Source organism: Seriola lalandi, unplaced genomic scaffold, assembly GCF_002814215.2.
Source record: "Seriola lalandi dorsalis isolate HSWRI2012SDOR001 ecotype SW California unplaced genomic scaffold, Sedor1 jcf7180002054926, whole genome shotgun sequence".
NCBI classification, from domain to species: Eukaryota; Metazoa; Chordata; class Actinopteri; order Carangiformes; family Carangidae; genus Seriola; species Seriola lalandi.
Window position 1 is genome coordinate 489,725 of NW_019525478.1, and position 26,976 is coordinate 516,700.

The following is a 26,976-nucleotide window of genomic DNA, read 5'->3' on the forward strand; positions in this document are numbered from 1 at the left end:
AACAGCACACACATAAAAGCTTCTGTCATCATTACGAATATCCTGCAACCTGTTTTTAAGTCTCTACATAGTTTTGCATGATAAATTACTGCTGCATGTTGGGAGCCCTTTGACATGTGACTGATCAGCTTAATGAATGTGAGGTCATGTCCGTGTCTGTAAGCCACATGCCGAGTCCCATGTTGAAGAGTTCTCCATCAGTATGTTGATAGAAAGGAAACAACCAGAAGGCAAAGAAGAATGTCCCTCCCCTGCTTTGGAGACATCGTGTAGCATGTCTCACGGTGGTGCCGTTTTTCTGCTCATACTTCTTTGTTGCAATGTTCAAGGTGAGTAACAGGATGTAGTTTCTCCTTTGCATACCTCAGTCTTCAGGTATACTGCTGTGTACATGTGCACAGTCCTCCCAGTCTTCTGTAGCCTCCCCATGCAGCGACTGTGCAGGAGTAACAACAACGAGTCCACAAAAATCCAATTATCATTTCACTGAGGAAACAATTCTGAATTATATAATATTTCATTATTTTGTAAAATCCTTGTAAATCCTTTTCAAAGCCCTCTACCTGCCAGTGCCAAGCAAAGACCTAAAAACCAAAACTGCAGAAGTGACACTCAGTCCTCCAGTGCACAGGCTCAAAAGGAGGCCAGTCTTTGTAATTTACTGAGGAGAAGGACACACACTACGGTTTGTTTTCCTCAAATCCCACAAGACAGGAAGCAGCACTGTCAAGAATCTGCTGTTTTGCATGGGAGAGAGGGACAGAGTCGCATTCGCTTTCCCTTATTAAACAAAGAGACAGCAGAGCACAAATCAGCACTGCTGGTTTTCCTGGAGTCACCAGAGACATTCTGGAGCCTGAGAACGGCACCAACAGAAAACCCTGGGAGCTCAGATTTAGGTCTCGACAGCCTGCAGTGGAGCTCCTCCTGACCGGCTGACCTGACTCTGCTGGAGGAGATCTTCCAGCTGGTTACGATCACAGAGCACTTTGATGAGTCCCAGGTCCTCCTGGGGGCCCCGCTGAAGCTGGAGCTAGAGGAACTACATCCGCATCGACACTCGCTCCGCGTAGGATGTCACTTTGCCGGACGACATAACCAAAGCCAGGGTACGGGCCTGGAACAGCCTGGACGTGTTGCTCTGTGACTTTTACCTCAAGTTGTCCTGGGAGAAGGCAGAGCAGTGTGGGCTGGAGAGGCTGGACACAGAGGGGGGGGGTCTACTGAGGGGTCAGGCAGAAATGTGGGGCCAGGAAGATGGAGACCCGGGCAGACAGATTCAGTCACCATCTTATCAGCTACAGGGGAACCGGACCGATTCTGTCTGCGCCGCGTGCTGCCTTAACTTCAGTATCACAGTCGTCTGTATCTCCAGCTGTACGGTCGAGACATGAGGGCTGTGCGTTATAATGTGTTATAATGAAATTTATTATGTTTATATACTAATAAACATAAATACGGCTTAAAGTGTTACAAAAATGTTAAACACGCTGTGGAGGGTGTTGCTTTTTTTATAGAATAAAATATAAGACTATACCCCACGCCCCAATAATCATTATACAGTTCCTCAACGAACTCCTCGCTGCATGTTTTAATAAAAGGTGTACAGAATCATAAATAAGTCCCCTTGTTGTTCATAAACTGTTTATTCAGAAAAAAGACAGCAAAAAGATCCCAGCTAATAAGAATATTTTCAGTCAGTTTTGTCCTTTTCTTGTCGGAGGAGATTCACAACATTTGACTAATTCTAATGTCGACTTCCTTCAGTGTTGTTCATGTACGATTCACGTAACAGGAATCCAATTTTCTAATTTGTTCAAAGGCAGCACATCCTGTCTCATGACATGAAACCGTAAGAGGCTGTTTATCATAGTAACTAAAGTTTGTCTCTGACAGACATTTATTATTATCATTATTATTATTATTATTATTATTATCATCATTATCATTATTATTATCATTATATTTTATTGATTTGAATAGATCAAGTAAAAAGAACATGATCCCATAGATTTTATGGATAAATATGGATTATGGATAAATAAATAGAAATAGTATGAGATGACAATCAAGAGTAACCATCCTTCAACTTTCATTTTTTAACTTCTTCATCAGTCCTTCAATTGAATATTAATTTAAATATTCCTCTTAAAAACAATAAATAAAAAATACAAATGAGCACAAAACATTATGAATTGTTCTTATGCTCAGTAGTTGCCACAGTATAACTGTCACGTTTATGTGCGATCATTGATCATTGATCATTGAACGCCCCTCAGGGCAAAATTTTTTTTTTATCTCTTTCTGTTCATAATAGAACAAACTCGTCCATGCTGTTGCTAGTGTCGACTCTTCTCCGGTCGCTCTTCCTCTGGATGTAGGTGATGTTGTTTGTGGGTGTATTGCTCTGCTCCTCTTCCTGACTGTGTCCCTCTGCAAATATAAACATGGGGTACGTCTGTGCAGATGTGGAGAGAGCCTACGGGAGAAACAAGCGGAATCCAGATCAAGTCCTACAAGTTCAGTTTATGTCATTTTGTTAAGTGGTATCAAATACTTACTATATGATCCAAAAGCTACACACCACCTCCATGAATAGAGACCCAAACACCCCATTCACATACCTCATTAACAGCCGTGCACAATGAATCAAAGTCCTTTTGGCCTTTGGCATAGAATCCTATGGTACAGCTGGGGTCCATGCGAGAGACAGCCATCTTCCTGGGATATTTACAGTGAAATGACTGCAAGTGGTGGAGAGAGGAAGTAGAGGAAGAGAACACTAAGTCACTGGATTCAGAGTAAATATTTCCACTGTACGTTCTGATGCGGATGTCATCATTACATTTACACTGTCAGCGTTTACAGAAGTACTTGTACCACAGGGAGCACACAGGAAGACTGTGGAGTAACTCAACTAATTTGAATATAATCTGAATATTCACTCGGGGAAGGCGGGAGGTGGGGGGGGGGTGTCACTGTGTGGGGCTGTTGGGATACGTCTGAAAAAAAAAAAATGTTGGGGACGACTGGTTTACATGACTGAGCACAGCTGTGACAGGTCGAAGCACAACAAATAGCAAAAAAAGAAGAAGAGAAATGATACTTCCTCATACCTCCAAGGGAAAGTTCTCCTTTGTTATGTCCACTGTGGGCTGACAGTAGTGAGGGTCCAAGTACAGCAGGTGGTCATCTGTCACACAGCAGGGCAAAGAGAAAGACAATAAAAAAAAAAAGAGAGTGGAAGGACTGACATCAGACAGCTGGGCACAATAATTATGATGTGCGCTGCACTGCGCTGCAAATACCTTGGAAGCCGACGAAGAACAAAGAGTGCTTTGGTTTGCCCCCGATGATTCCGATGCAGCATTGTAACGTCAAGAGTTTCTATGAACAAAAAACAAAACAAAACAAAGACAAAGACAAAGAATGGTTTGTTGTTGTTGTTTGTACATACAACACAGTCATTTTTGCTTGTTCTGTGGAGCCGTGACTTCTCTAACAACTGTGCAACCACAGTGTACGCAGCGGGAACAAACCTGTGGTTAAAAACTCTCCAATGACTTACTTGAGAGTAAATAATAGTGATGCTGCACTGCTTTTGCTGGGAACTCCCTGGAACCCTCATAAGGAACCCGTTTTTAGAGTCACTGGTCTTTAACGTTTCCCCACAAGCTACAGAATTTACCCAAAATGCAGAGCGGTGAATGCATAAATATATAGTTTGGATACTTTGACGCAGGTGATGTAGGCAGGATTGAGTTCTTGTCCTCCAAGTCGCACAGGAACCAGGATGATGACTGACTTCCAGGACTGAGGGAGAGGCCGCTCACACAACCTCTTCACATCCTCCAAGTAGACTGAGCACAGAAAGACAGAGGCACACAGACATGCTTCACTGAATCCTCTCATCTCCTCAAGAACAAAAGCAGAGCAGGTTAACGCTCATCTCTCCTGTCCTCAGAACACAGAGCAAATACAGCGATCAAAGAATTCACTCACTGGTGCAATCCTGTGCAACATACACGACCAGATTGGGAAGGTCTGCAGATGCTGCCACAGCTTTCCTGAAACAAAGAGATGTTTACCGTTACGTCCTGATGAAAGCCGGGTGGGATAATTGTGCTGGTATTGTTATGGCTTCAGGTCTCACTGGAGGATGTGTGCCGCAATGGAAGGACCGTACCAGTCCCCGGCTTTCTTCCCTGAGCTTTTGCCCAATTCCACCAGCTGATGTATCCCAAAAGGGGCTGTGGGGTAGTCTGCGAACCATGATACCACCCTCCTGTGCGTCGCCTCCATGGGTCTGTCCAGCAGGGAGCCCAAGCTCAGCTTCCGCCCCCTCTTATTAGGCCTTTGCTTGAAACTCTGTCCACTGTCTGCAGGGCGACTCTCTAGGTCCATGTCGTCTTTGACCACGTGGTGGCTCACAGACCAAGTCCAACCTCAACGTGATCAAACCATAAAGTAACATGAGTATTGTTTGTTGCTTCAATTGTGTACAATTTGTCATGCAGCGGTGGGTGGAACAAAATGTCCTGTAACTGAGCACAGCTTTTGCTATTTCAAGTCTGTACGTGTTATTGTTATTTAATTAGTAGAAAGGGAAATTTCTTTTATTCCCATTAGTAATTAAGTGGACTACATATTTGACAATGCAGTGTGTTGGTGTGTGTTGTCACCTGGTGGCATCAGGTGTAGGAGGAGGCCTTGTGCCAGCAGCATCTGCCCCGTACGTAGAACACAACCCCAGCCGCTGTCGGTGGTCAGAGAGCTGCTGGCCAGCGGCGGGAACCCCCGTCTGTAGGTCAGCCACAGGAGGGACACGAAGCTGCCACGGAAACGCGCTCTCTCCCCTGACACAATTACAGAGCTTGAATGAAAAACATCCTCTTTGCTTTTAGAAATCACATGAATGAGATAATTTTATGAGGCGAGAGGGCCGAACGCTCAAGGCCTCACCTTGATCCTTGAGCTCGTAGGAGTTTCCCAGCATGATCACAGGAGAACTCCTGCTGAATTTGGATTTCTGCTTCAAGGACCAGCCTGATGCATTAAAGAGAGTAGAGGAACTGTTTAATCTCACATGACAAAAGAGAATAGAAAAGAGAACTGCTTTTATTACACGGTAAACAATATATAACAATGAGAAAGATCAAACTGACCGTATTTAACACTGTTCCATGCTGAGACCAACTTGGATCTGAGTTTGCTTCTGTCCTCTGCCTCCTGGTCGTCCCTGCTCACTTCTTGGACCTGAGGCCCGGCAGATTCAGAGGAGAGGAAGAGCCAGTCGTCCATTAGGTCGTCTGTAGGGGACTGGCCCTCACAGCCAGCCGGGGAGGTGCTGGGATTCATAGCAACTGGAAATGACCAAGACTGAGCGAGGAGAATTGCTCCTTAACTCCATGGCAGCCTGCGCAGACACAGTGGCAACATAAAACCCCAACACAATAAAACCACACAGGCTGATTCTCGCTGTATACATGTGACTCAAGCGGCCACGGACGATGCAGCCATCCAGTAAATCACATTATGTTGCCTTGAAACAAACAAGATCTGCCCCTGGAACTGATGGGTTAATGTTAAGCACAGCAAAGACAATAATTTCCCATGACAGTAAGTAAAGAGTTGGACCATGTGACTGCACCCTGTGACTCCAGGAATTTCAGAAATGTCAGTTTAGCTGGTGCAGGAGAGGTGCTGGTGTCCTACTCCTGCTCCCTCTAAAACATCTCACTGATGCCACACAGCATGGCAGCAGTCACACACTCAGTGACACCATGTGCACAGATACACAGCAGGAAGTGCTCAGATCCTTTACTTAGGTAAAAGTTCTATTATAATAAATGCATTCAAAAATCTACACAAGTATCATCAGCAAAATCTACTTCAATTATCAAAAGTATCTGCACAAAAATGGCTTGTGAGTGAAATCTTATAACAGATTGTTAATAGTGACATATCAGTGTGTAAACAGCATTTCACTGTTGCAGCCGGTGGAGGTGGAGCTACCTCTAACTACTTTATGTTCAGGTCAGTAGTTTAGTAAAGGGGGGGGGGGGTCAGTCAATCCAAAGGGTCACATGATAAATCTGAGGGGTCATGAGATATTTCAGACGCTAAAACAAAGTTCTGCTAAATAAACTTATACACATGTTTTTGGACTTCTTGCTAATATTTGCTTTTTTTGGTGAAATACTTTTAGCCTCAAGTTTTAATTGGAAACTTAGATGCTCTGAGGTGAAATGTTCTTTTGTTTGCAGACACTGTCCCAAAAACATATGTGAAAAATAATATTAGACAAATCCATAACACACAATGTATGTAGCTGTTTTATAATTAAACATGCTTCTCTGTGTAACTCATACAAAAAAAAAATCGATTTAGTGCTGACAGGAAATACAAGCGACATTTATGTTAATCACTTCCACTAATTGCTGGTTGCATAAAATAACGCAAAGTGGACATTTTTTTCGACAAACAACCTTCATATAATTACATTCATTTAAAAGCAAATACTGCATTTATACTACGTTATTATATATTTGTCAAACATAAGATTTGCTAACTTACTGACACACAAACGTATTAGTAAACAACGCAATTACACGAACGGTGACGTCCTGCAACAACATAAACAGCACGTTTCAAACCACAGATTTGAAATGAACTCAACGGCTAAAACTCTTGTAACTTCACAGCTCGTGCACGCGCAGCCAAACGATTAAAAAGGTGTGAAATTCATCTTTTTTACCTTCATTCAGGCATCGTTACTGTGTCTTCTTTAACTTCGAGCGACTGACTGAATGAATTTCGCTGCAGATTTCCGTCTGTTTCTCCCTTGTTGGCATCAAACGGCCCGAGCTCGAGCTTCGTGAGGGAGCGGAGCGGTGAATCTGCTCTCACTTCCTGTTTATACTGGTTACGTGTTGGCGGCGCCCTGATTGGTCAACAGAGGACCAATGAGCGCGAGCCCCCGGTTCTCCTTGAGGATGATCATTTTATTTTATCCCCATGATGTTTTTACTTCATCAGAATCTGTGTTAATGAACTTGCATGAACAACATTAAGCTGATAGAAGGAGCCTGAGGGAAAAATCTAATGTTTGGCCCCAATTGACCCTCATTACACTTTTAATAAAGAGTCTATGATTACTCCCCCTGGCACCAAACCAACCAGTAGTCCAGAGCTGAGATGATTATTTGGTTGACAGAAAATTAACTGGTAACAGTTTTGATAATGGATTGATTGCGTCTGTCATATTTTTTCACTGGCATCAGTTTATCAAGTGTAAGTTTTGCCAGTTTTCTATGACAGTAAATGCAACATCTTTGTGTTTTGACTGTGAGACAAGAAAAGTAATTTGAGCAGGTTCATTTAGGATGTAAGGATTAATGGTCAGCATTGTCCCACTGTTTTCTGATGTTTTATAGACTGAACACTGTATTAATTATTAAAGAAAATAATGGTCAGACATATTGATAATGAAAATAAATGTTGGTTGCACTGTTACGGTGCTTATGTGATGGAGTAATATAACCTTGCCTAAGATTTTCTGTGTGTTAATTACTTGGCACAAAGAAAAATGGAAGCAATTTCATAAAACAGAACAAATAACCACAATATAAACTTCAGGTCTTAGAACTAGATTTTAAATATTAACTTCAATTTGAACATAAAATATATCTGATTAGTCTGCTGCTCAATTAACACTTCACCAAGGATCTTGAACTGAAAGAAAATGTGAAATTTACCGACTAAAAAATAATGATAACAAAATGAAATAAGTGTTTTTGAGGATCATTCATCAGTGCGTCTTTTTCCAAAGATTTCAAAATGGCCGAGTTAGTTGTGCCCTGAAAGTTTAGATCATTTATTATAGACCTGTCTTTGAAGATGTCAGTTCATTTATTAATCAACATACATTATATGTTTGGCTAATTATTATTCTGTTAGAGCCAATGACTGGCTATCTTTCTTTGTATTTAAAATAGATTGCAAATAATGCAGCTTGTGCTCTGTTTAATATGTTTATGTAATATCCTTGTCTGCTGTGATGTGATTGTAATGTATTACTCCTGTCGTAACCTCTGCCTTTGTTCGTTCTTATTTGTTCAATTAAGAAAATGTAGTTTTTACCTTGAAGAAGTCAAATAAAACGAAGGGTTTTGCTGCATTTTATTACATTTCTGCACTATAGGCTTTTTTGCATCAGTTTTTTACAACGGTGGCTAGTAAATATGTAGCAATGGAATGAACAACAACAGTCACAGATAGTTGTTGTAAAAAAAAAGTCTAACACTTGGACAAAGATGGACATGACAGCAATATTATAACTTCAGACTTATGGAATGAGTCCAAACTGCACAGCCTCACAGACTCGGTAGATTTCTCAGTCTAGATGTGAAATTCATCAGTAACTAATTTCTGTAGTAAAGCAGAAATTCACTAACTGATGTGAAAACATTGGAATAAATAAAAAAAGTTTAATAAATACAACAAATAGAAAAATTACAAAATAAATATATAAGTAAATAAAAGTATCTGACACAAAATAAAGTGCAATTTCCTCACATCACACACAAAAAACACTGGCGTTTAATGTCCAAACATCGGGTTCATGTCGGTTTAAACCACTACATCATAATGGATAAAGACTTTTTAAACGTGTTCATCAACAGAATAATTATGCATCAGACTCACAATGTAGGAAATGGAACGATCCGCAGGCAGGAGATATCAGACTTACACATACATACACCTATCTGTCGTCGCGCTTCAGGGCTTTTGGTGTCATGTGATGTCGCCCACAAGGTGGCAGTCTGAGACAGCTCTGAGCCTGGGGTCCCAAAAACTATCAAGAGGATTTTTTGCTGTAATACACAAGAACAAACACGACCTCAGCAACTATGATGCTCTCAACAAATCTACTCCTGGCTTTGTGTAGTCTACTACAGTATCACTGACTAGGGTGCTCAGTTGCTCGGCACTGATGGATTGCATATTATTATACATTAAAGTGTAAACAAACAAAAAAAAAAACAGAAACAAAAAAAATCACATTATCTCTAAATAAAAACACTGGCACTTTCCTTCACACGTAACATTATACAATAAACTGTTCTTCTGCATAAATAGAAAAGAGTGAGTGAAAGAGCATGTCTAGCCTACTCTGCTGTGAGTGCTACTTTCATTATGGTTCGTCACACACTTTGTCTCCTTATACCAGACTCTGAACACGCTAATGTATTCACATAACAGCCTAAAATATACAGTATAATTGCACATTTCACTACGATCAATAGAGACAACTTTTAAAACAAAATGCGTTTGCTTGGCTTATTGCAACCTTTTTCCTCCATCTTTTCTTCTTGCCTTTGAGCACAATGTAAACTTAGTAATTTGGGGACACCAAAAAAATAAATAAAATAAAATAAAAAAAAATCGTTAGCACATTGCATAGTGTCCCTGTGCAAGTTCATCTAATCTACCTCTTTCAATCCCACTGAAATTCAGCCCTTAAACAGATCTGAGGCAAACCAGCTGATTCACCATCTAATTCCGTCACTGCAAGCGTTTTGGTATCTTGGTGCAGTTTGTTCTTCGCTACGTGATACAAGACTAATCCTTCCACGCCTGATCCCTTTTAGTAACTGAACTGTAAGGAAACACATGTTGTACTGTGTCGTATATATAGATACTGTATATATGAGCTAAATGATGGCACTGGAGCTGATCTGAAATATGAGTAATGCCCATTTTTATAACAGAATCCTGCTTGTTGACGTGGTCTGTCGAAATTGTTGTTCACAGTGTTTCTCTACCTTTAGGTCTGCTTTATATTTTTCACCTTCTTTTTAAATATTCTTTCATTTTCCATGTACAATGTAAGACATGCATTAAGACATATGCTTTTTTTTTTCTTTTTCTTTTTTCCACTATGTACAACACATCGTGATGAACGTACAGCACATACACAGGCCTACATTATGATACCATGTGCACACGTCTTCCAACAGAAGCTGATGCATCTTTGTTCACATCTTATGTGTCTACATGTCACATGTCATCTATTTGGTGTTATTTCTTCAGGCATTTATTTATGTCTCCCTTTCATTCAAAGTCATGTTAATTCATGATATGTCAGTGCGACGCTACAGTAAAAGGCATTACATGGGAGAGTCTGACTCTTTCTGGAGCTCTGTCATCACGAATGATGCTTCGAGCTCCGACCGGTTCCTTTTTCAGACGGGACAGTGCCGGCGCCGGCTGAGGTTGCCGTCTGAGCCCCCCGACGTCCGCCCCCGAACGAAGCCTCTGCTTTTCCTGCTGCGCTTCCTCGCTTCTCCTCGCTCGACTTGGAGGTGTCTTTGACCTTGGCTCCCTCCTGTTGTGACGCTCCCTTTATCGGCCCGAGCACTGTTTTGGCCACGCTCGTGAGCTGGGTGACGAAGCTGGCTTTATCCCCCGGAGACATGGGGCGAGACTTGCTTGAGCAGGGCGAGGCCGCATTAGAGGAGGGTGACATGGGGTTCTCCTCCAGGACTTCCAAGTGTGCCCTCTCCTCCTTGGCCCCACGGTAACTGCTTGACACCTTCTCCGCTTTGGATCTGGCAGCAGCTGGCGCATGAGCTGCGGAGTGGGTTTGAGCCTGGGTTGGAACAGGGGGTGCAGGACCTTTGACCTTGGTCGTCTCAGCTGCTTTATCGGTGCCTCCTCTCTCTCCCGTCTCTGTGCCTTTTCGTTGCTTGGACTGCTCTGAAGATGAAGCTTTCTGCACGTAACCTTTGTCTGCAGCTGCAGCGCCTTTGACTTTCTCCTCAGTCTTCTCCTGAGCTCCGGGTGCAGCTCCACTGACCGTCTGTGCGCTCTGCTGCTTACTCTCTTGTTGTTGGACGCCCTTCGATGCTCCCGGAGCTGAGATTTTCTCGCTGAGTTTACTCTTGGACGCCGTTGCCTCAGAACTTGAAGCACCTCCATTTGGAAGTTTGTCCCCGGGGCTCGGCTTGGTCTGTGTAGTGGATGAGACCGGCGCTGGACGAGTCTTGGTCTCCACTGCGGCCGCGGTACTCTTTAGGACCTCAGCAGTGGATAATGTTTTACTCGTGTCAACAGCGCTGGTCTTGGACGCAGCTTTAGTAGCTACACTCTCAGTTTGCGCCTCAGGTGCGGTGGTTTGCGTATCTTTCTCTCTTGATGTGAGCAGTGTGTCACGGCTGAGCGGCGACTCCTGCCTTCCCAGCCTCCTCACTGGCTTCAGGCCTCCAATGTCCCCTCCCATGGGAGGAGAAGGGGAGGAAGATGATGAAGGAGATGGAGGGGCAGGTCCGTTCTCTCCCTCCATCTCCAACAGACTCTGTAGACTGTGCTCACAGTGGAAAGACTCTCTCCTGTAGTCCCCATGCGTCACCTCCAGGCTATGCTTGCGCAACGACACCCCGCCTGTCAGAGGAGAAGGTGAGGATGACGAAGAAGAGGAGGAAGGCAGAATCGGCGCTCCTAGCTTCTCCGCCGACTGCACCCGCTGCAGCAGGGGGGACCTGGGCGGCTCCGCGCTCTTGGGACGAGGGCGGGAAACAGGAGGCGAGGAGTGCAGCTTGGCGGGAAACATCTGCGTGGTGTTGGAGCTTCCTACCGTGTGGCCGGTGAGAGGCGGAGGAGAGGAGGTGGTCGGGGAGGGAGTGTGAGCCAGAGGGGACAGAGGGATGTTGCCGGCAGACTTGCAGCGTGCAGAGCGGTACTGGCGGTGGAGTTTGGGAGAGAGGCCGTGCAGGGAGCTGGGCCTCATGTGGTGAGAGGCTGCCGGGGAGTTCGGGGTGCTGGATGCCGGGGAGCTGCTCTGGGAGGAGGTGCCTGGGGAGATTAGAGAGAATTAACTCTTCAATTACAATCATTTCTGTGCTGTCAGGGATTAAACTTCTCAGAGTAGAATTTTGAGTTTATAGACTCTTTTTATACGTCCGGAAACACAGAGAAGAGTAACAGAGCAGCGGAAACAGAACTTCAGACAACAGTGAAATAGAGCAAAAACTTGTGGTCAGAAACTTTAAACTCTTTAAAACATCTAACACACACAGAAGATATCAGAGCCTTTAATGCGGCTCATGTTTCTTTGTTCTTAAACATATCACCGCAATTAAGTGATTGGCCTTTTATACCCACCCAGGTAAGGGGATTCAAGGGTGGAGCGGTAAGTCTGAGTGGGCGAGCGGGCGGAGAGGCTGTGGGTGGGCGAGCCCGGGAGACTGTCCCCAGACGACAGCGAGCGATTTAAAGAGGAGAGGCTTCGGCTGGTGTGGAGCAGGTTGGACTGCTTGGTGATTTTTCTGAACAGGGAGCTGCGCTTCTTACTGAGAGAGACAAAACAAAGATATAATGAGGAGATTAAATGCTTGGGAAACACAGAGGAGTGTGTGGTCCTGTGTAATGAAGTGCATCTGTTTTGCAGTAACTCACTCCTGTCCCTCCTTGGCCCCTGTCCTCTTGCTGCGTCGCGCCATCTTGGATTTATAGCTGGACTTGCGGGCGGGACCCACTTTTATAGAGGTGTTCTCAAAAGGAGTAGTTGTAACTGTCACCTTGTTTCCACTCTGTAGATTATATTTATGTATGTGAACCATATTATTTTGTTGACACATTTTATCTGAACAACTTTAAATCTTAAAATGTAAATATAAATTTGATAGATAGATAGATAGATAGATAGATAGATAGATAGATAGATAGATAGATAGATAGATAGATAGATAGATAGATGGACAGGTGTCACCTTCAGGATGAGCTCCACCACCTCTGTATGGACCAGACCGTGGACTGACTCCCCATTTACGTGAGTGATCAGGTCCCCGGCCCTGAGTCCAGCTTCCTGGGCGGGGCCTCCGTCCTCCACATGCTGCGTTTGGAACAAATAAATTGATGAAACAGATTCAGACAGAAAAGAAACGCTGTGTCAAAACTCTGACGGGTTAAGAACCTGGTCCATCCAGCAGATGCTCTTATTATTCTAACGTGTTTTATTGAGTTTCACATTTGTGTTTGCACATTTTTTAATTGTTTACATGTTTTCATACAAGAGCTGCCTTGTATGCATGAAAGGCGCGATACATGGATATACTCTGCACACTGTGAGCTCCGCTCTCTCACCCAGACCATGTGATGCACGCTGTAGACATCGCTGTCTCCCATGTAGACTCTGATGGCTCGCAGAGTGAAGCCGTACTTCTTCCCGGAGCGATGGATGGTGATCGGGGAATGCAGGACGTTGACCATCGGAGAGTAGTCTCTGCTGGGAGAGGAGTCGCGGGAGGAAGGGTTGGACGAGAGGGAGCGAGGAGACATGGGGCTCGCCAGAGGGGAGGCGCCATGTTGCTCCACTGAGGAGAGAGGAACGGAGTTAAAATTAAATTACAGGATTAGATTGATTAGGTTGTTGCAGTTCATTTGCTTATGCAATACGATACGTGCCTGTACCTGCAGGGATGATGACGGACAGAGCCGTCGCAGAAGCAGATTTGATAACTTTGGTTCCTGGTCGTGAGCTACGTTTTTCTCCTTCGGCTGACAGCTGCTGGTGGCGAACTCTCCGCAGCACCAGGTCAGTGGTGGCCCCGCGGGGCGCCGGTGCCTCTGGGAGCCCCAGAGCTGTAGCACTGCCAGGTAAAGGCAACGATGCGTCCGCAGGTCTCAGAACCTTTTCTGTGACACAGTAGAGACGTGAAACCTGACAGTAAATAAATGCTCCTCGTCACAGATCGTTAATTCAGGCTGTGCTTCCTCGTTCCTTCTTACCTCCCGCCGTGAGCCCGTTGCTGTCCTTCAGGTATGTTCTCAGGTCGCCCTGAGAGGGGACTGCACCCATGGCTCCTTCCAGGGACGTTCCCCTTGCCTTCATCGGAGGCTGCCTGCTGGATACAGGAAGCTCAGAGTCGACTTCCAGAGGGGAGGCCAAGCGGTGTGTATCCATGAGGGCGGAGAAGCGTCTTCGGGCCCCCGACGGTGGGCTGGACTCACTCTCAGTGAAGGAGGACTCGGAGCAGGACAAGCGCTTCCTGGAAAAGCAAAAGAAACAAGATACAGCCAGTGTGCATCATTTAACCCCACAACATCCTTCCCATAACACACCAGACCTTTTTCCAACTGTTTCTTTTCTATTTTCTGCAGGCCGCACTCACATCTCAGGAGATCCAGTCCTCCAGCTCTTGTCCCTGAGGGTGACACTCCCCAGGCTTTCTCTTTTGGCCATTCGATCCTCCCTGGGGACCTTGTGCTCCCGTAGAGTCACACCGTGGGGTTTATGCTCCAGCTGGGACAGATGCTCCATACTGCTGTACACCTTCAGGGCCACACAACAAGTTAGTCAAACTTTCCGGGAACTGATTGTGTTGTTGCGTGGACTGACCGCCGCCGCTGTGTCACACCTCAAACATTACCAGAAAGAAGTGAGAGGCAGTTTTAATGCGACTGACCTTGCTGAAGCGAGGGGAGCAGGATGAGAAGCGATGAATCTCCACAGGCTCATCATCGTTGGTATCATCTTCATCATATGAATGCACATGATGGTAGCGCTCGGAGCGAGCTGATGAGGAACAGTAATGAGATAGCTTTAACACTCAGAGACCAGCTGCTTTGTCTTTCTCTCTTTGCTCCTTTCTGCTCATCTCACTCTTTATACTAATGCACATTATGAGATGCTGACACTGGCTCATGTTCAGCGAGACAAAAGAGCTTCGCCGAAAAAAAGCTGCGAACTCAGACAGACGCCCCTGCTCATGCTGTACTGACACATTCAGGTCTAAAAATGCACATTAGACTAGTATCTGCCTTTCTGCATTTACAGTGTTTATCATGGTAAAATGGAGCAAAGAACCAGAGGACCCCGAGCTGTTTCGATGACTCAGAGTTTCCTAAGCTGAGAGGGATCTGCGGTCTGTTCCCAGAATCAAACTTTTCCAGAGCACCCTCCATTCCCAGAAGCAGACTTACTGTCAAAATAACTGGTGTCTTCTTCTGACTCCAGGTGAGGGATGAACTCTGCCTTCTGTCTCAGCAGGCTGTTCCAGTCCACCTCTGTGAAGAATGAGTGTTGCTTCACTTCAAAAGCACCACCTAAGGGACGGAGGGAGGAAGAGGAGAGAGGTATATATATAGAGAAAGAGCAGGAGATGAAGACAGGCCGGTAATATCTGCAGCCCTAAGGCAAGTAAAGGCTCTCCGGCTCCGACGACTGAACCTGTGAGCCAGCGTTCGGGATGACAGGGAGGATTCTAGGTCAGTCATTCCCAACCAGGGGTACGTGCACCACAGGGGGTGTATGTCTGCAGTTGCTAAGGAACATGGAAGGACTGTCGAGTAGCTCAGCTAATTAAAAAAATAAATAGAAATTATGATTTAATTAAACAAATACATAACCCTCTAATGAGTCAGTTGTAACAGCTGAGCCCCAGATGCTAAAGTGAGAGTGTGTGAAAACCAGCGGGTGAGCAGAGGAGTCCAATGATTAAAATATACTAGTTAGCTAAAAGTAATGGCTAAGGCTAAATAGTTAAAATAGTTAGCTAAAAGTAATGGATGAATATTTGAAGTGGCTAAAAGAAATGGATAAACAGCTGAACTGGTTAGCTAATTGGGTTTGGGTGAATTATAAACAGTTTAAATAGATAACAGTAATGGATAAATGGTTGAAATAGTTAGCTAAAGGAAACGGATAAAGGCTTAAAACAGTTAGCTAAGGGGCATGGGTGAACTATGAACAGTTTAAAAAGCTAAAAGTAATAGATAAATGAATGAATTTAGATATTAATGGATGACTTTGATAGACGAGTTAGACTGTCAGGTCTGTGGAGGTAAAAGAACTGACCTGTGCCCAATCGAACCATTGGATTTGTCTGCAGGAGGGAGGAGATCAGGTGCTGGGCGTCGACGGGGAGAGCCTCGTCCCCTTCTGGCCAAACTATGTCATCTACGAGACAGAGGGAGGGAACGTGAGGAAACACATTATAGATAAAAGAAGTGAGAGTTTGTGAGAGAATGGAAGTAAAGGACAGGAAGTAGCTGCGCACTGTGCGTTTAATATATCCACCCTAAAGATACTCTGATGCCTCACCTGTGATGACCTGTCCAAACAGCTCCTCCGGAGTGTCTCCAAAGAAAGGCACGCAGCCCACCAGGAACTCGTACAGGATGATGCCCATAGCCCACCAGTCCACCGGCTTCCCATAACCTTGACGAAGAATAACCTCAGGGGCGATGTACTCTGGGGTTCCACACACCTAAAGGAGAATCATTCATTAGACTTTATGACACCAAGTCCTGAGGATTTGTGCACTTTTGCAACTAATAACATTTTCGTCACATCTATTTCATCTTCAGTCATTTCTAGTCACTTCTATAATCACTTGAATTCACACTGAGCATGCGTATTTCTGCCTAAGTAACTAAGTAGATCACTGTAGAGATGCCGAGACAAGATGAAAGTGCCGGTGAGTGTTTTCATGTGCAGATGGGAATGCGCTGAATGCTAAATTCTGGCTGGCACAATGCACACACAAGAAACAATGAGGCTTAGATTCAAAGCATGAGCACAGAATGAAAGGCTTGAGAAAATAAACCTAGCGGAAAAGAGAAATGATTAGAATAACTGAGGAAATACTGGCCTATTGTTCTGCCAACTGTTAATGGCCTCATTTTCTCATGCTTCAGATATGCCTGGCACATAATGGCGGGAGGGAATATCTTTGCATAGAAATTAAGACATCAAAGGACGTTTTCATATTTCAACTTTGCTTGGATCGTACTGTCTGCAGTGTAATACTGCCAAAGAGACACATTTTAAAGTTATAATGTGCTGAATTCATTTAAATTTACTCAAATCAGAATTACCTCAATAACTGCCTATGTAAAATTTGGATAATGAATTAGGATATCAGGATGAATTAGGTGTTTGTGATACCTGTTTATCCAGGAACTCCCGAGTATCCTTCTCTATGTGTCCCTCATATAAGTTGGTGGTGAGACTCATCAGACCCATCTTTGACAGACCGAAGTCTGTCAGCTTGATGTGACCCATTGAGGTAATCAAGAGGCTGAGAAACAGAAACAGCAAAGTTAAGTTTGAGTTACATAAGATTAATATACAGGAAATCCTGTTTTGAAATAACAATGTAACAGCGATGAAAGAAAGCGACGCATTGCCACGTTTTGCTTCATCCCTTCGCAAACAGTTTGGTGAAAACTAACTCCGTCTTACTTGTCAGGCTTGAGGTCACGGTGTACGATGCCGTAGTTGTGTAAGTACTCCAGCGCCAGCACCGTCTCTGCGAAGTACATGCGAGCCATCTCCACAGGCAGAGCCCCGATGTTCTTCAGCAGAGTGGCACAGTCTCCACCTGACACCAGAATTCATTATTTGATTAGTCTCGCTGCTGACATTAGCAATTACCGTGATTATCTCCCGGTACCTCTTGTCTCGGACCATTTAAGTTTCCATTTAGATGAAAGCAACACGCACAACAAAACACAGTAATGCAATCTTGAATGCAATTCTCTGGACTCTGATGACTGTACTATTACTCATTCATATATATATATATATATATATATATTCACCCAACTCACCAACCAGTCCTATATAACATACAAACAGTCCACACAAAGGCTCAGATCACTCAGTTACCTATAGGTTAGGCCTATAATAAGATATAAGACATGACTTTGTTGATCCTCTAGCGTCACCATGTTGTTCTGCATTTGTGGTTTTTAAGTGAAATGTTTTGATTTGATAACCACTGACACGCACTCAGGGTGAATTGTAATGATTTGGTAATCTCCTGACTTTTCATCTAGCGGCATAATCGGGTCAAAATTTCCATTTGTCCAACTGGTTCATGATTAATTTCCTGTGTTTAATACTAATTAGGAAAACAGGAACATGCTAATATGCTATCAGGGTGACTGTGATAAATATGTTAATATTATGACTGTGGGCACGTTAGCATGCTGATGTTAGCATTTAGCTCAAAGCCTTATGGAGCTGCTAGCAAAAGCGGTGTCCCAAATCCATACTACATACTAATTCTATACAGTATGTTCTACATATTAAATGGTATGATATACTGTTTCAGCAGTTAGTAAAATCAATATAATCACTGTGATTTCTTTCAGAGCAGCTTCTCCATTTCCTTATTGTGCAGTACGGATCTGGGACGCTCTTAGTCTTGTTCATGGCTGTGCTACTTATTTTACTGTAATTCAGAGCTAAGTTGAAGTTGAAACCGAGGACGTAGGTTTGCATATGGACAGTAGGGACATGTGTGTGCACCTCCACACTTCTCACCTTCTACGTACTCCATGACCATGCAGAGGTGCCGGCGGGTTTCGAAGGAGCAGAACATGGAGACGACAAAAGGGTTCTCTGCAAACGTGAGGATGTCTCTTTCCACAAAGGCCTGCTGGATTTGGTTCCTCAGGATCAGGTTTTGCTTGTTGATCTTCTTCATGGCAAATCGCTGCCGTGTCTCGAGATGACGCACCAGGTACACGGCGCTGACGGACACAGAGGCACATGCATGATGCACAGGTTATTTTCACACTGTGGCCCGTGTGTTGCTTGTCAAAAAAAATGTGTCCATGCCTGATTTTGAGATGTGGAAATGAATCATCGACAGTTAAGAGGATAAAGCTCTACCTACCCGTACGCTCCATTACTGATGAGCTTGATGGTCTGGAAGTCTGCTTCTCCCGGTGGTTTCATTGCTCTGATCTTCCCCTGTGGATCATTTCACAGTCAGAAAACTTGGTCCTCCTCATTGACAAATGATCAATATCTTCTCTTAACAAGTGTCAACAAAGCCAGATTTTTGTTTTCCCCCACATTCACACTCAAATTATAGAAATGCATAGAACTGTACAGCTGCTTCAGGTTCGCTCCGTACCTCCCTCCCTCTCATCAATTTTTTTGTCGACTTAGCTTCATTGTGGCAGTTGGAGGGATCGCCCCGAGATTCAAGGGTTTTCTTTTTACTTCATCATAAATTAGCTAAATTAGATGGATAAAAGCTTGTATGCCAAGTCATTAGCAGATGAAGCAAACATTTTCAGTGAGATCAACAAAGACCTTGGCAGGACAGGCCTTTTACTGTCGCTCTGCAAAGGTAGGAAAACGATGGGTGAATGTGGAAAAAGGACTGAGCTGTGGAGAAATGACCGGATTGAGGATTAATTCGGGTCTCACCTCTGTCGAGTCATCGGTTTCAGGCGTCAGCGGCCCCTCGCTGTCGTAACTGTCGAGGTTTACCATCTCTGATGACAAACATACGGCAGTTTAAATCAGCTGATTTCTGATTTCAGCTCATTTTATAAGTTAGATGTGAGTTTTCTGTCTCTCCCTCACCTTCAATAGGGTCTCTGGTCAGTCCCAGCTGGCTGATGATGTAACGAGGAATGTCGGTCTTCATCAGATGGCCCTCCTTGGCGTGGTCCTCTGCCGCCTCCAGCAGATGGTAAAACTCCTCGGGGTTGAACTCCTGGAAACGAGGGAATTAAGACTTGAACCGATGATGTAATCTGGTGGACACGTTTGGAGCTCCTCCATTAACATTAAATTAATGACATTAACTTCTAAGATTCTGCGGGCTGATTGAATTTTTGCACGTCAAAGTTGATTTGAATGTAAATGAGAAAATTGTAAAACCCGCCCCGGCTGCCTCTGGGAGTTGTTTCATGATTCACTGCCTCTGGAGCAGCTCCAGGAGTTGTTTTTTTTTCTGGAAGACGCCATAACTGCAGCCTGTGCTGTTCGTTTAAAACCACACTTTAACAGATTTATGTTCAGCCCAAATCACAAGATCCGAGCAACAGGGTCCGAAAGAGACAAACAGCCGGCGGTGGAAACACAGCATCCTCCTCAGGAGAGCTGGAACTGAGCGTGGGTTTATATTTGTGCCATAACTCTGAGCCTGTGCTGACGGAGACGACATAAGGAAGTCTTAAGCAAACGTGTAAGGTAAAATAAAAATAGTTATAACAGAAAGAATAATTTCACTTGAGCAAAAAAATATAAATATTCTATGTCAGTTTTTCACATAATAATAATAATAATAATAATAATAATATAATATAATAAGAACCAAGGTGATTTGGGTCGATTGACTAACACTGATTATTATATATCATTACCAAATATAGAGGGGGACATTTTTAAACAATTGACAACACACCTGTTTCTATTCTATTCATTATTGCCATTTTTTCCCCTTTAAATTATTATTGTTATTGTTATTCTTCTTCTTTAACGATTTCCTGTCTTAACTCCCTTTCTCCTTTTATATTTGTCAAAGCACTTTGAGCTGCATCCTGTGTATATTATTTTATTGTATCTATGTTGAAAATAGCTATTTAATTCTATTTTATCAGTTATTTTATTATTAATTTCCTTACATGTTTTTTTTTTGTTTGTTAATGTTATTAAAGTTTTTTAAATCTATTTTTATTGTGTCTCTGTCAGCTTTCTTACTTGATTCATCCTTTTTCTTTTTAGCTCATCAAGTGCTGTACAAATAAAGTTTATTATTATTATTATTATTATTATTTAAATATAAAGCCACACTTGACCTTTAGCTTGTAGGTTGTAGTTTTAGTAGTTAGTGGCGTGGTATCAGAGGAGGAGGGGTGTGTTTGGATTTGTTGGTAAAAATTGTTCTTCCTCATTCTCCTCCTCCTGATCCGACAGGGGTGAGGGGGGAGTGAAGGGTGGTGGTCAGTCCTCCTCGGCGCTGTATTTGCTAAACTACTTAAATATTTAAATAATTGTAACTTCATGTTGCCCACACTTTCTGTTTCCCTCAGGAATACGTCACAGTGCTCGGCCTCCTGCACTCAAGACTTCACGCCCTTGCCAAATATTAAACCTGACATGTTGTATTGCAGCGGAGAGTTTCACCCATTACACCACTAATGCAACTCCAGGCTGTCGCTCCAAACCTGATCACTAACGCTGCCAAAAACATGCAACTGCAATCGCACACACACACACACCGTAATCAGGAATGCAGTGATATACAAAAAATTAGGCCGATGAATCAATTCTCCATGTCACTGTTTCAGCTGTCGTTTATAATCAGAAACCTCGTCAGGGCGGTGACTCATCGAGGAGGGAGGGGTTGCAAAAGATTGATACCCTGTTATGAAACACAGTCGCACTGGGCCACAGACACACACACATTGGTATCCTCCAACTTTAAATGACACCATGGTCACGGTCTGTCTGAGTCAGGCTGGAAGGCAGCCGAGCAGCAGGGGGCCGCTGCCTGGTCGCACTGTGGCGGGGCAAATTTTAATCTAAATGCAAATGTCTTCGCCACCCGGACAGACCGGACCGACTCTTATACATCAGTATTTGCTTGTTTTGATTTTGTACTCCTGCTGTGTAATACGCCAGAGAGCTTAAGTGCTTATAATACGCTAACAAATGAGTGTTTGTGCTCATGTTTATTTAAAGAAAATCAATTTGTCTTAAGTCACGAGAGGAACGTGGACTGTGAAATGTTCTGTGATGAAGGATCCTGAACACAGTAGAATAATTTTGTCAGTATCGGTTAATACTGAAGAGTGTGTGTGTGTGTGTGTGTGTGTGTGTGTGTGTGTGTGTGTTATCTTACCAGACACTCCAGAAGCCTGGCAGGCCGAGAGATGATGATGAGGAGCTTCTTCACCAACTCTGTGACGAAGGCCATCTCATTGCTCTCCGAACGCTCAAAGGCCTGAGAGAGAGAGACAGAGAGAGAGAGAGAGAGAGAGAGAGAGAGAGAGAGAGAGAAAACACGTTAAGATACGTTAATATTTGGCGTTACTGAGAAATTCTGTCAAAAGTGAGACAAAAAGACGCACGGCGCGACAGAGACAGAGCGAGTGTTCAAAGCTGTAAGATGTGAGAATATCTGATCACGAAACGGCTCGGCAGATACAATCAAACCCAAACCAGGCGACCCACAGAAATCACAGCGATCCAATCAAGCCGACGAAATGAGGTTGGTGATGAGACTCCCTGATACCTGTTATCTCCTCCAGTAAATCACGAGCACAATTAGCTTCCATTTACCGCTGCCGTTTCCATCTCGTCTCTCACCAAAGGCATCATGTGTTTGGATCGAAAAATAAAGACTTGAGCTGAATCTGTGCATCAAAAACCAAACCCCTTCCTCATCATCCCAACCAGAAACGAGAAACGCGTGTCTGGCGTCTGCTTTGGTTATGACTCATTTCACAGACGCTGTCTGTCTGTGGGCAGATTCTGTCACCGTGTAAAAACTTTAAAGTGGGAGGGGCTGAGATCAAAATGACGGTCGAAGGTGGGTGTGGTCTGAACGTAGACTGTAAATAAAGATGGACGTAGTCTCCGTTTCTAAGGAGCTGTTTTAAAGCTCAGAGTGAGCTGCTCCTCCGTCGCCATCTTGGCAGTACCTGACTCAGCCGAACTCCCAGCTGATCCAAATATGGGCAAAGAGGAGGGGCTCTAACACTCAAAGAGGCCACGCCCTCAATTATACATAACAGATAGATGAAAGATACTTTATTTATCCCCTAGAGGAAATTCATGCAACTTTAAGCCTTAATAAAATGTAAACAGATGAGTTATATAAAACAGTTGTCATGAAGGAGGAAATTAGCTCTAGAAACCAAAACCGTTTTTTGTACCAGGCTGTAAACATTTTTATTTCTGCTGTAAAGTTCGGACATTTTAACATGGGAGTCTATGGGGATTGACTCACTGTTGGAGCCAGACTCTACTGGTCATTACTCCCATGCCAAGTTATATGCTGTTGTCACTCAGGTCAGAGGTCAAGTTCGTTGGGATTACATCTTTTTAACTCACGTCATTAAGCAGCTTGTCCAGATTCTGCTGCAGCTCAAAGAAGTAGACAGAGGTGATGAGACCCTCGCGGGCTTTGGCCAGGCAGTCTCTGGACAGCTCAGCTATCTGGTGATGGATGAAGCTGAGGACTCCATCAGCTAGTGGAAGAACATTTTCCGGAGAGAAAGCCTGGATGAACTCGGCCAGCCTCCCTTCCATCTGCGCCGTGGCCTGGCGGAGGGCAGAGGGCGGTGGGCGGCGTGAGAGGAGAGGGACGATAAGTTTAGATAATGTTTAGAGAAAAAGACTGAATTTCTTTAGAAGAGTGCGACAGAAAGTTCAGAAAGCAATTTCATCTGCGGACCCAGACAGTGTGGCTCTGCTGATTTACACTGACTACAATGTCATTTCTCCCATTTGATTTCTGTGAGAAGAAGCCAAAAGAGCTTTTAACTCGGAAACTATAATGCCCAATTTCCTAAGGCTTGATTTTTATCACTGAGGAAGCTTTCAGCCCATTTCCTTTTGATACCAACCTCAGCCCGCCAAGAGAGGGAATAAGAGAAAGAAAATAGTAAAGGAGGGAATGTCTTTTTGTTTAACTCTTCATAGCTGTGGCAGCTTTAATAAGTGTGGTGAATAAACAAGGTGAACATGTCGGGGCTTAGCAGTGTCACATAATCTCGTTTGCTTTGGTTTATCAGCTGCCATAGATCTTTTTTTTTTTTTTTTACTGTATTTTGATGTATGATATCAAACATTCATACACACAAATCTCCGAACACATTTAATCATAAATTATATCCCATTTCTATTTTTTGTTTTTCTAATATTTGAGTTCTGACTTTATGGGATTAGTCATAGTTATTGAGGATTGAACAGTCGGTTTAATGCCCTGTAGGCTTAAGGATTTGCTTACTGTTGTGGAATACGATGTTTATCATACAACTGTGTGTGTGTGTGTGTGTGTGTGTGTGTGTGTGTGTGTGTTACCTTTGGAAAGCGCTCTTTATACACATGGTTCATCATGACTATCTCATTATCATAGCAGGAGGAGGAGCGTCCGGGGCTGGAGGGGAAAACAGAAAATAATAGAATAAGGTCAAAAAGATGTTCAGTGTGAAAAGCAACATGTCTGAACTGTGCTGAGAAAGAGAGAGTTAGTAGTTTATAAATATCAAGACACATTTATTGTTAAAGTCAGTCTATGTAACTTTTAAAAGAACAAATAACAAACACAAACATTGAAAAACGAACTATTGCTCAGTTCAATACACGCAGGTGTGGTGATGTAGCACATGCTAGCTAATATCAGTGAGTTAAGCTAACAGACCTGTTCTGTTATTTAAGGTGATGCCCGTGTAATTTTCGCAGATAATGAAAATGCTAAAACATCATCTAACAGAAGCACAAGTAGAGAAAAGTATAAAGTCAGCAAAATGTAACATAGCAATATCTGCCTAAAGTTAGCTAACATTAGCTAACATTAGCACAGATAAGGTAAACTTTTTATTTATACTTTTTACCCACAAAAAGGTAATTTCTTCTGTAAAAAGTGACATAGTCCAACTTTAAAACAGGAAAACCCAAGAGGAGGTTTTGTAAAAGCAATAACAAGATCAACAGGAGCCACCCCTGTAAATCTGCTTGGAAATCGTCCTGGTGTTTAATCTCATGGGGGCGCCGCCGCCGCCGCCGCGGCTGCTGCTGATGCTGACCTGAGACTACGGGAGCGCAGGCGCATGTGGGGCGAGGAGCGGCCCCCATCGTCGTCTGTGATGCTCTCGGTGCTGCCGAAGTGCTTGGATAAGAAGTGGAGCTCGTCCATGGTGGGCTGGAAGGGCAGCTGGTGCAGCCGTTCCTGCGAGGAGCTGGAGGACTGGAGCGAAAAGAAGAGGAAGAGGAAGAGGAAGAGGAAGAGGAGGGGGAGGCACGAGGAGAGAGAGAGAGCGGAGGAGGATGGAAAACAAAAATATTAGTACGGGTGGAGAAAAGAAAAAAGTGCGAGGAAAACGAAGGAATTCCTGCACATGATCCTAATTTATCTGCTTCTACCTGGAGGACAAGCTCCGACACACGTCACGCTCTGGAAGCTAAATCATTACAGTATCTTTAACATTACAGCTGTTGTTCCCAGTGAAGCTGAAATGTTAATGCAGTCGTCCAGTGGGCCTCAGGGTCAGACCCATGAACCTGCACAGACAAACCTCGTCTCACCGCCTCATTTGCCTTCATCAAAGCAATGAGACCTCGACCTCCTCCACTTACTTTGCTAATCCAAAGATCGATCGGAGACAATCAGACTTAACAGGGTGGCTGGAAGAGCGGGGGGATTTCATTTTTCTTTGTTTCATGTATGTCGAGGTTCTGTGCTTGTATTTCTCTATCCACTGTCTTGGAAAGTTTCTCACTGCTGTCGTGCATCACCAGAGCTGTGACTAGTGTAGTGGTTCACATGAATGTAATTCTTTTGAGGTCAAACATGGGGGTGATAAACAATACGTACTTTGAAACTGTAATAATTATGTTTAGGTGTTAGATAATAGATCCCTTAAAATAACATACTAAAATGAAAATAGTTATTGCTCAAACCACAAAAAAAAAAAGATAAAATAAAATAAATACAGCAAAAAAACATGAGACTTAAAACTGAAAGACTGAAATACATACAACTTTATATTTTGCATTACTGTCACTCATTGTGATGTTTTGTTTTTTAGCCCTGAGTCGTGCCTGATGGAGCTTCCTGTCAGGCTACATTCAGTCCCAACAAGCTCCAACCAGAGATGGAGATGGCAGTCTCTAACCTCAGAGGACAAACCCAGGGCATAAAATGTTTATAATAATAAGTTTATTTATAGAGCACTTTTTTCTTAACAAAGTTACAAAGTGCTTCAGAAAAATAAAACCAGATGAAAGAGAAGGCCAAAGAGTCTGAAGACGATAAAATGAATAAGAGCGAGTGAAAAGAGTTGAACAGTATAAATAAAGACACGTGTCAAACACTTTGCAAAAGGATCTGACCATCGGTGAAGAGCGGCGATAGAATATGTAAGAACAATAATTAGGGATAAAATGTGTGATCGTTCAACCTACTAGCGCCTCTAATGCGCTTTAATTCATTTATCTTGTTTGTTTTTCCTTAAAGACAAAGCGAATCTAAGACAGTCTTTAGTAAGTAAATGTTTGGTTAACTTCAACAGTTATGGCTCCAAGGTTTCATTTCAGCAATGAATGATTCTTTGGTGTGAAAATGTTTGAGATGATTATTTTAAATGGAGCAGGATCAGACAGTTTCTGTTCAGGGAGCAGACCTGAAGGAAGAACTGGTGCTCCACACTTCAGTCCTATTCATTAAAGTCTGAGAATTAATGTCAGTGAAATATCTTTTTGTTTCTAATGATAGCCTCAGGATACATTTAGCCCGTGGTTAAATTACTGTGGAACATAATGTGCTTCATCTCATGCCAGCTTCTCTTCTCTACGCCACATTTCTCATGACCCTCTCATTGCTTTCCCTTTCCTGTCCTCCTCCCTCCATCCATCTAACCCCTCCATCCACAGCCAGATGGAGAGTAGGAACCAGGCCTCTGACGACGCCGTTACGCAACTAGACACACAAAAAAATAAACATACAACACGCTGAACAGGGATGGAGTTAAAAATGCCTCGTGCGTCAGATGGTGTCAGATGGTGGAACTTGCTTTATACTCAAACAAACAGCAGCGCTAAAGAATGAGGGCGGAGTGAAACGATGTCTTGACATGGTGAGAATATGAGAACGGATGCGAAAGCAGGCTCTGGAGATTACATCATCGCCAATTACAGTAATTTATGTCAGTGGCTCCCAACCTTTTTGTCTGTTGTACAGTCAGATGAGCGCATGTACTCAAACAATAACACCACCAATTATCTTACAAATTTGTTCCCATTAAAAGCGGCTATTTGTACATTTTCTCTGCCGCTGTATGTGGTTTCTTTTCCGGGAGCGGGCGGCGGTGATTGTCATAGTGTTAAAAATACAAGAGGTTATAACACGTCCTCTGAGCAGCGCTACGTCTTCAGGACAGATCGGAGGTTGCTATCAGAAAGTGACGTGACGAGACAGGCCGGGGGGGGGGGGGGGG

At 43.5% G+C, this 26,976-nt stretch overlaps 2 protein-coding genes across 2 annotated transcripts in view; both read right to left on the minus strand.

The window, feature by feature from the left end:
- Positions 1 to 1,627: 1,627 nt before the first annotated feature.
- LOC111673819 (cysteine protease atg4da-like) lies at positions 1,628 to 6,903 on the minus strand. Its single transcript, XM_023431694.2, has 11 exons — positions 6,758 to 6,903; positions 5,166 to 5,416; positions 4,963 to 5,046; positions 4,683 to 4,856; positions 4,154 to 4,445; positions 4,003 to 4,067; positions 3,733 to 3,860; positions 3,309 to 3,387; positions 3,117 to 3,193; positions 2,625 to 2,744; positions 1,628 to 2,479 (listed from the first exon to the last, which is right to left on the minus strand). The coding sequence occupies exons 2-11, from the start codon at positions 5,356 to 5,358 to the stop codon at positions 2,309 to 2,311; spliced, it is 1,383 nt and encodes a 460-aa protein (XP_023287462.1). The 5' UTR covers positions 5,359 to 5,416; positions 6,758 to 6,903; the 3' UTR covers positions 1,628 to 2,308.
- A 1,261-nt stretch (positions 6,904 to 8,164) lies between these two features.
- LOC111673800 (microtubule-associated serine/threonine-protein kinase 1-like) overlaps positions 8,165 to 26,976 on the minus strand; it is a 43,901-nt gene continuing 25,089 nt past the window's right edge. Inside the window, exons 6-27 of the mRNA XM_087170027.1 lie at positions 24,568 to 24,728; positions 23,843 to 23,918; positions 22,871 to 23,080; positions 21,657 to 21,758; positions 19,391 to 19,523; positions 19,232 to 19,299; positions 18,690 to 18,766; positions 18,335 to 18,543; positions 17,249 to 17,387; positions 16,952 to 17,084; positions 16,106 to 16,271; positions 15,860 to 15,961; positions 14,986 to 15,108; positions 14,469 to 14,578; positions 14,175 to 14,335; positions 13,792 to 14,051; positions 13,474 to 13,698; positions 13,147 to 13,376; positions 12,773 to 12,895; positions 12,460 to 12,593; positions 12,166 to 12,353; positions 8,165 to 11,856 (exon numbers count right to left, since the gene is read on the minus strand). Of these exons, the coding sequence (XP_087026153.1) occupies positions 10,211 to 11,856; positions 12,166 to 12,353; positions 12,460 to 12,593; positions 12,773 to 12,895; positions 13,147 to 13,376; positions 13,474 to 13,698; positions 13,792 to 14,051; positions 14,175 to 14,335; positions 14,469 to 14,578; positions 14,986 to 15,108; positions 15,860 to 15,961; positions 16,106 to 16,271; positions 16,952 to 17,084; positions 17,249 to 17,387; positions 18,335 to 18,543; positions 18,690 to 18,766; positions 19,232 to 19,299; positions 19,391 to 19,523; positions 21,657 to 21,758; positions 22,871 to 23,080; positions 23,843 to 23,918; positions 24,568 to 24,728 (4,776 nt within the window). The 3' untranslated portion in view covers positions 8,165 to 10,210. The remainder of the gene's footprint in view (positions 11,857 to 12,165; positions 12,354 to 12,459; positions 12,594 to 12,772; positions 12,896 to 13,146; positions 13,377 to 13,473; positions 13,699 to 13,791; positions 14,052 to 14,174; positions 14,336 to 14,468; positions 14,579 to 14,985; positions 15,109 to 15,859; positions 15,962 to 16,105; positions 16,272 to 16,951; positions 17,085 to 17,248; positions 17,388 to 18,334; positions 18,544 to 18,689; positions 18,767 to 19,231; positions 19,300 to 19,390; positions 19,524 to 21,656; positions 21,759 to 22,870; positions 23,081 to 23,842; positions 23,919 to 24,567; positions 24,729 to 26,976) is intronic.

Coding starts and splice junctions, on each gene's coding strand:
- LOC111673819 (XM_023431694.2), bottom strand. CDS start 5,358: ATGAATCCCAGCACCTCCCCGGCTGGCTGTGAGGGCCAGTCCCCTACA. Junction 2,745..3,116: donor AGGAGAACTTTCCCTTGGAG/GTATGAGGAAGT, acceptor CACCACTTGCAG/TCATTTCACTGTAAATATCC. Junction 2,480..2,624: donor TGTGCACGGCTGTTAATGAG/GTATGTGAATGG, acceptor TTTCTCCCGTAG/GCTCTCTCCACATCTGCACA.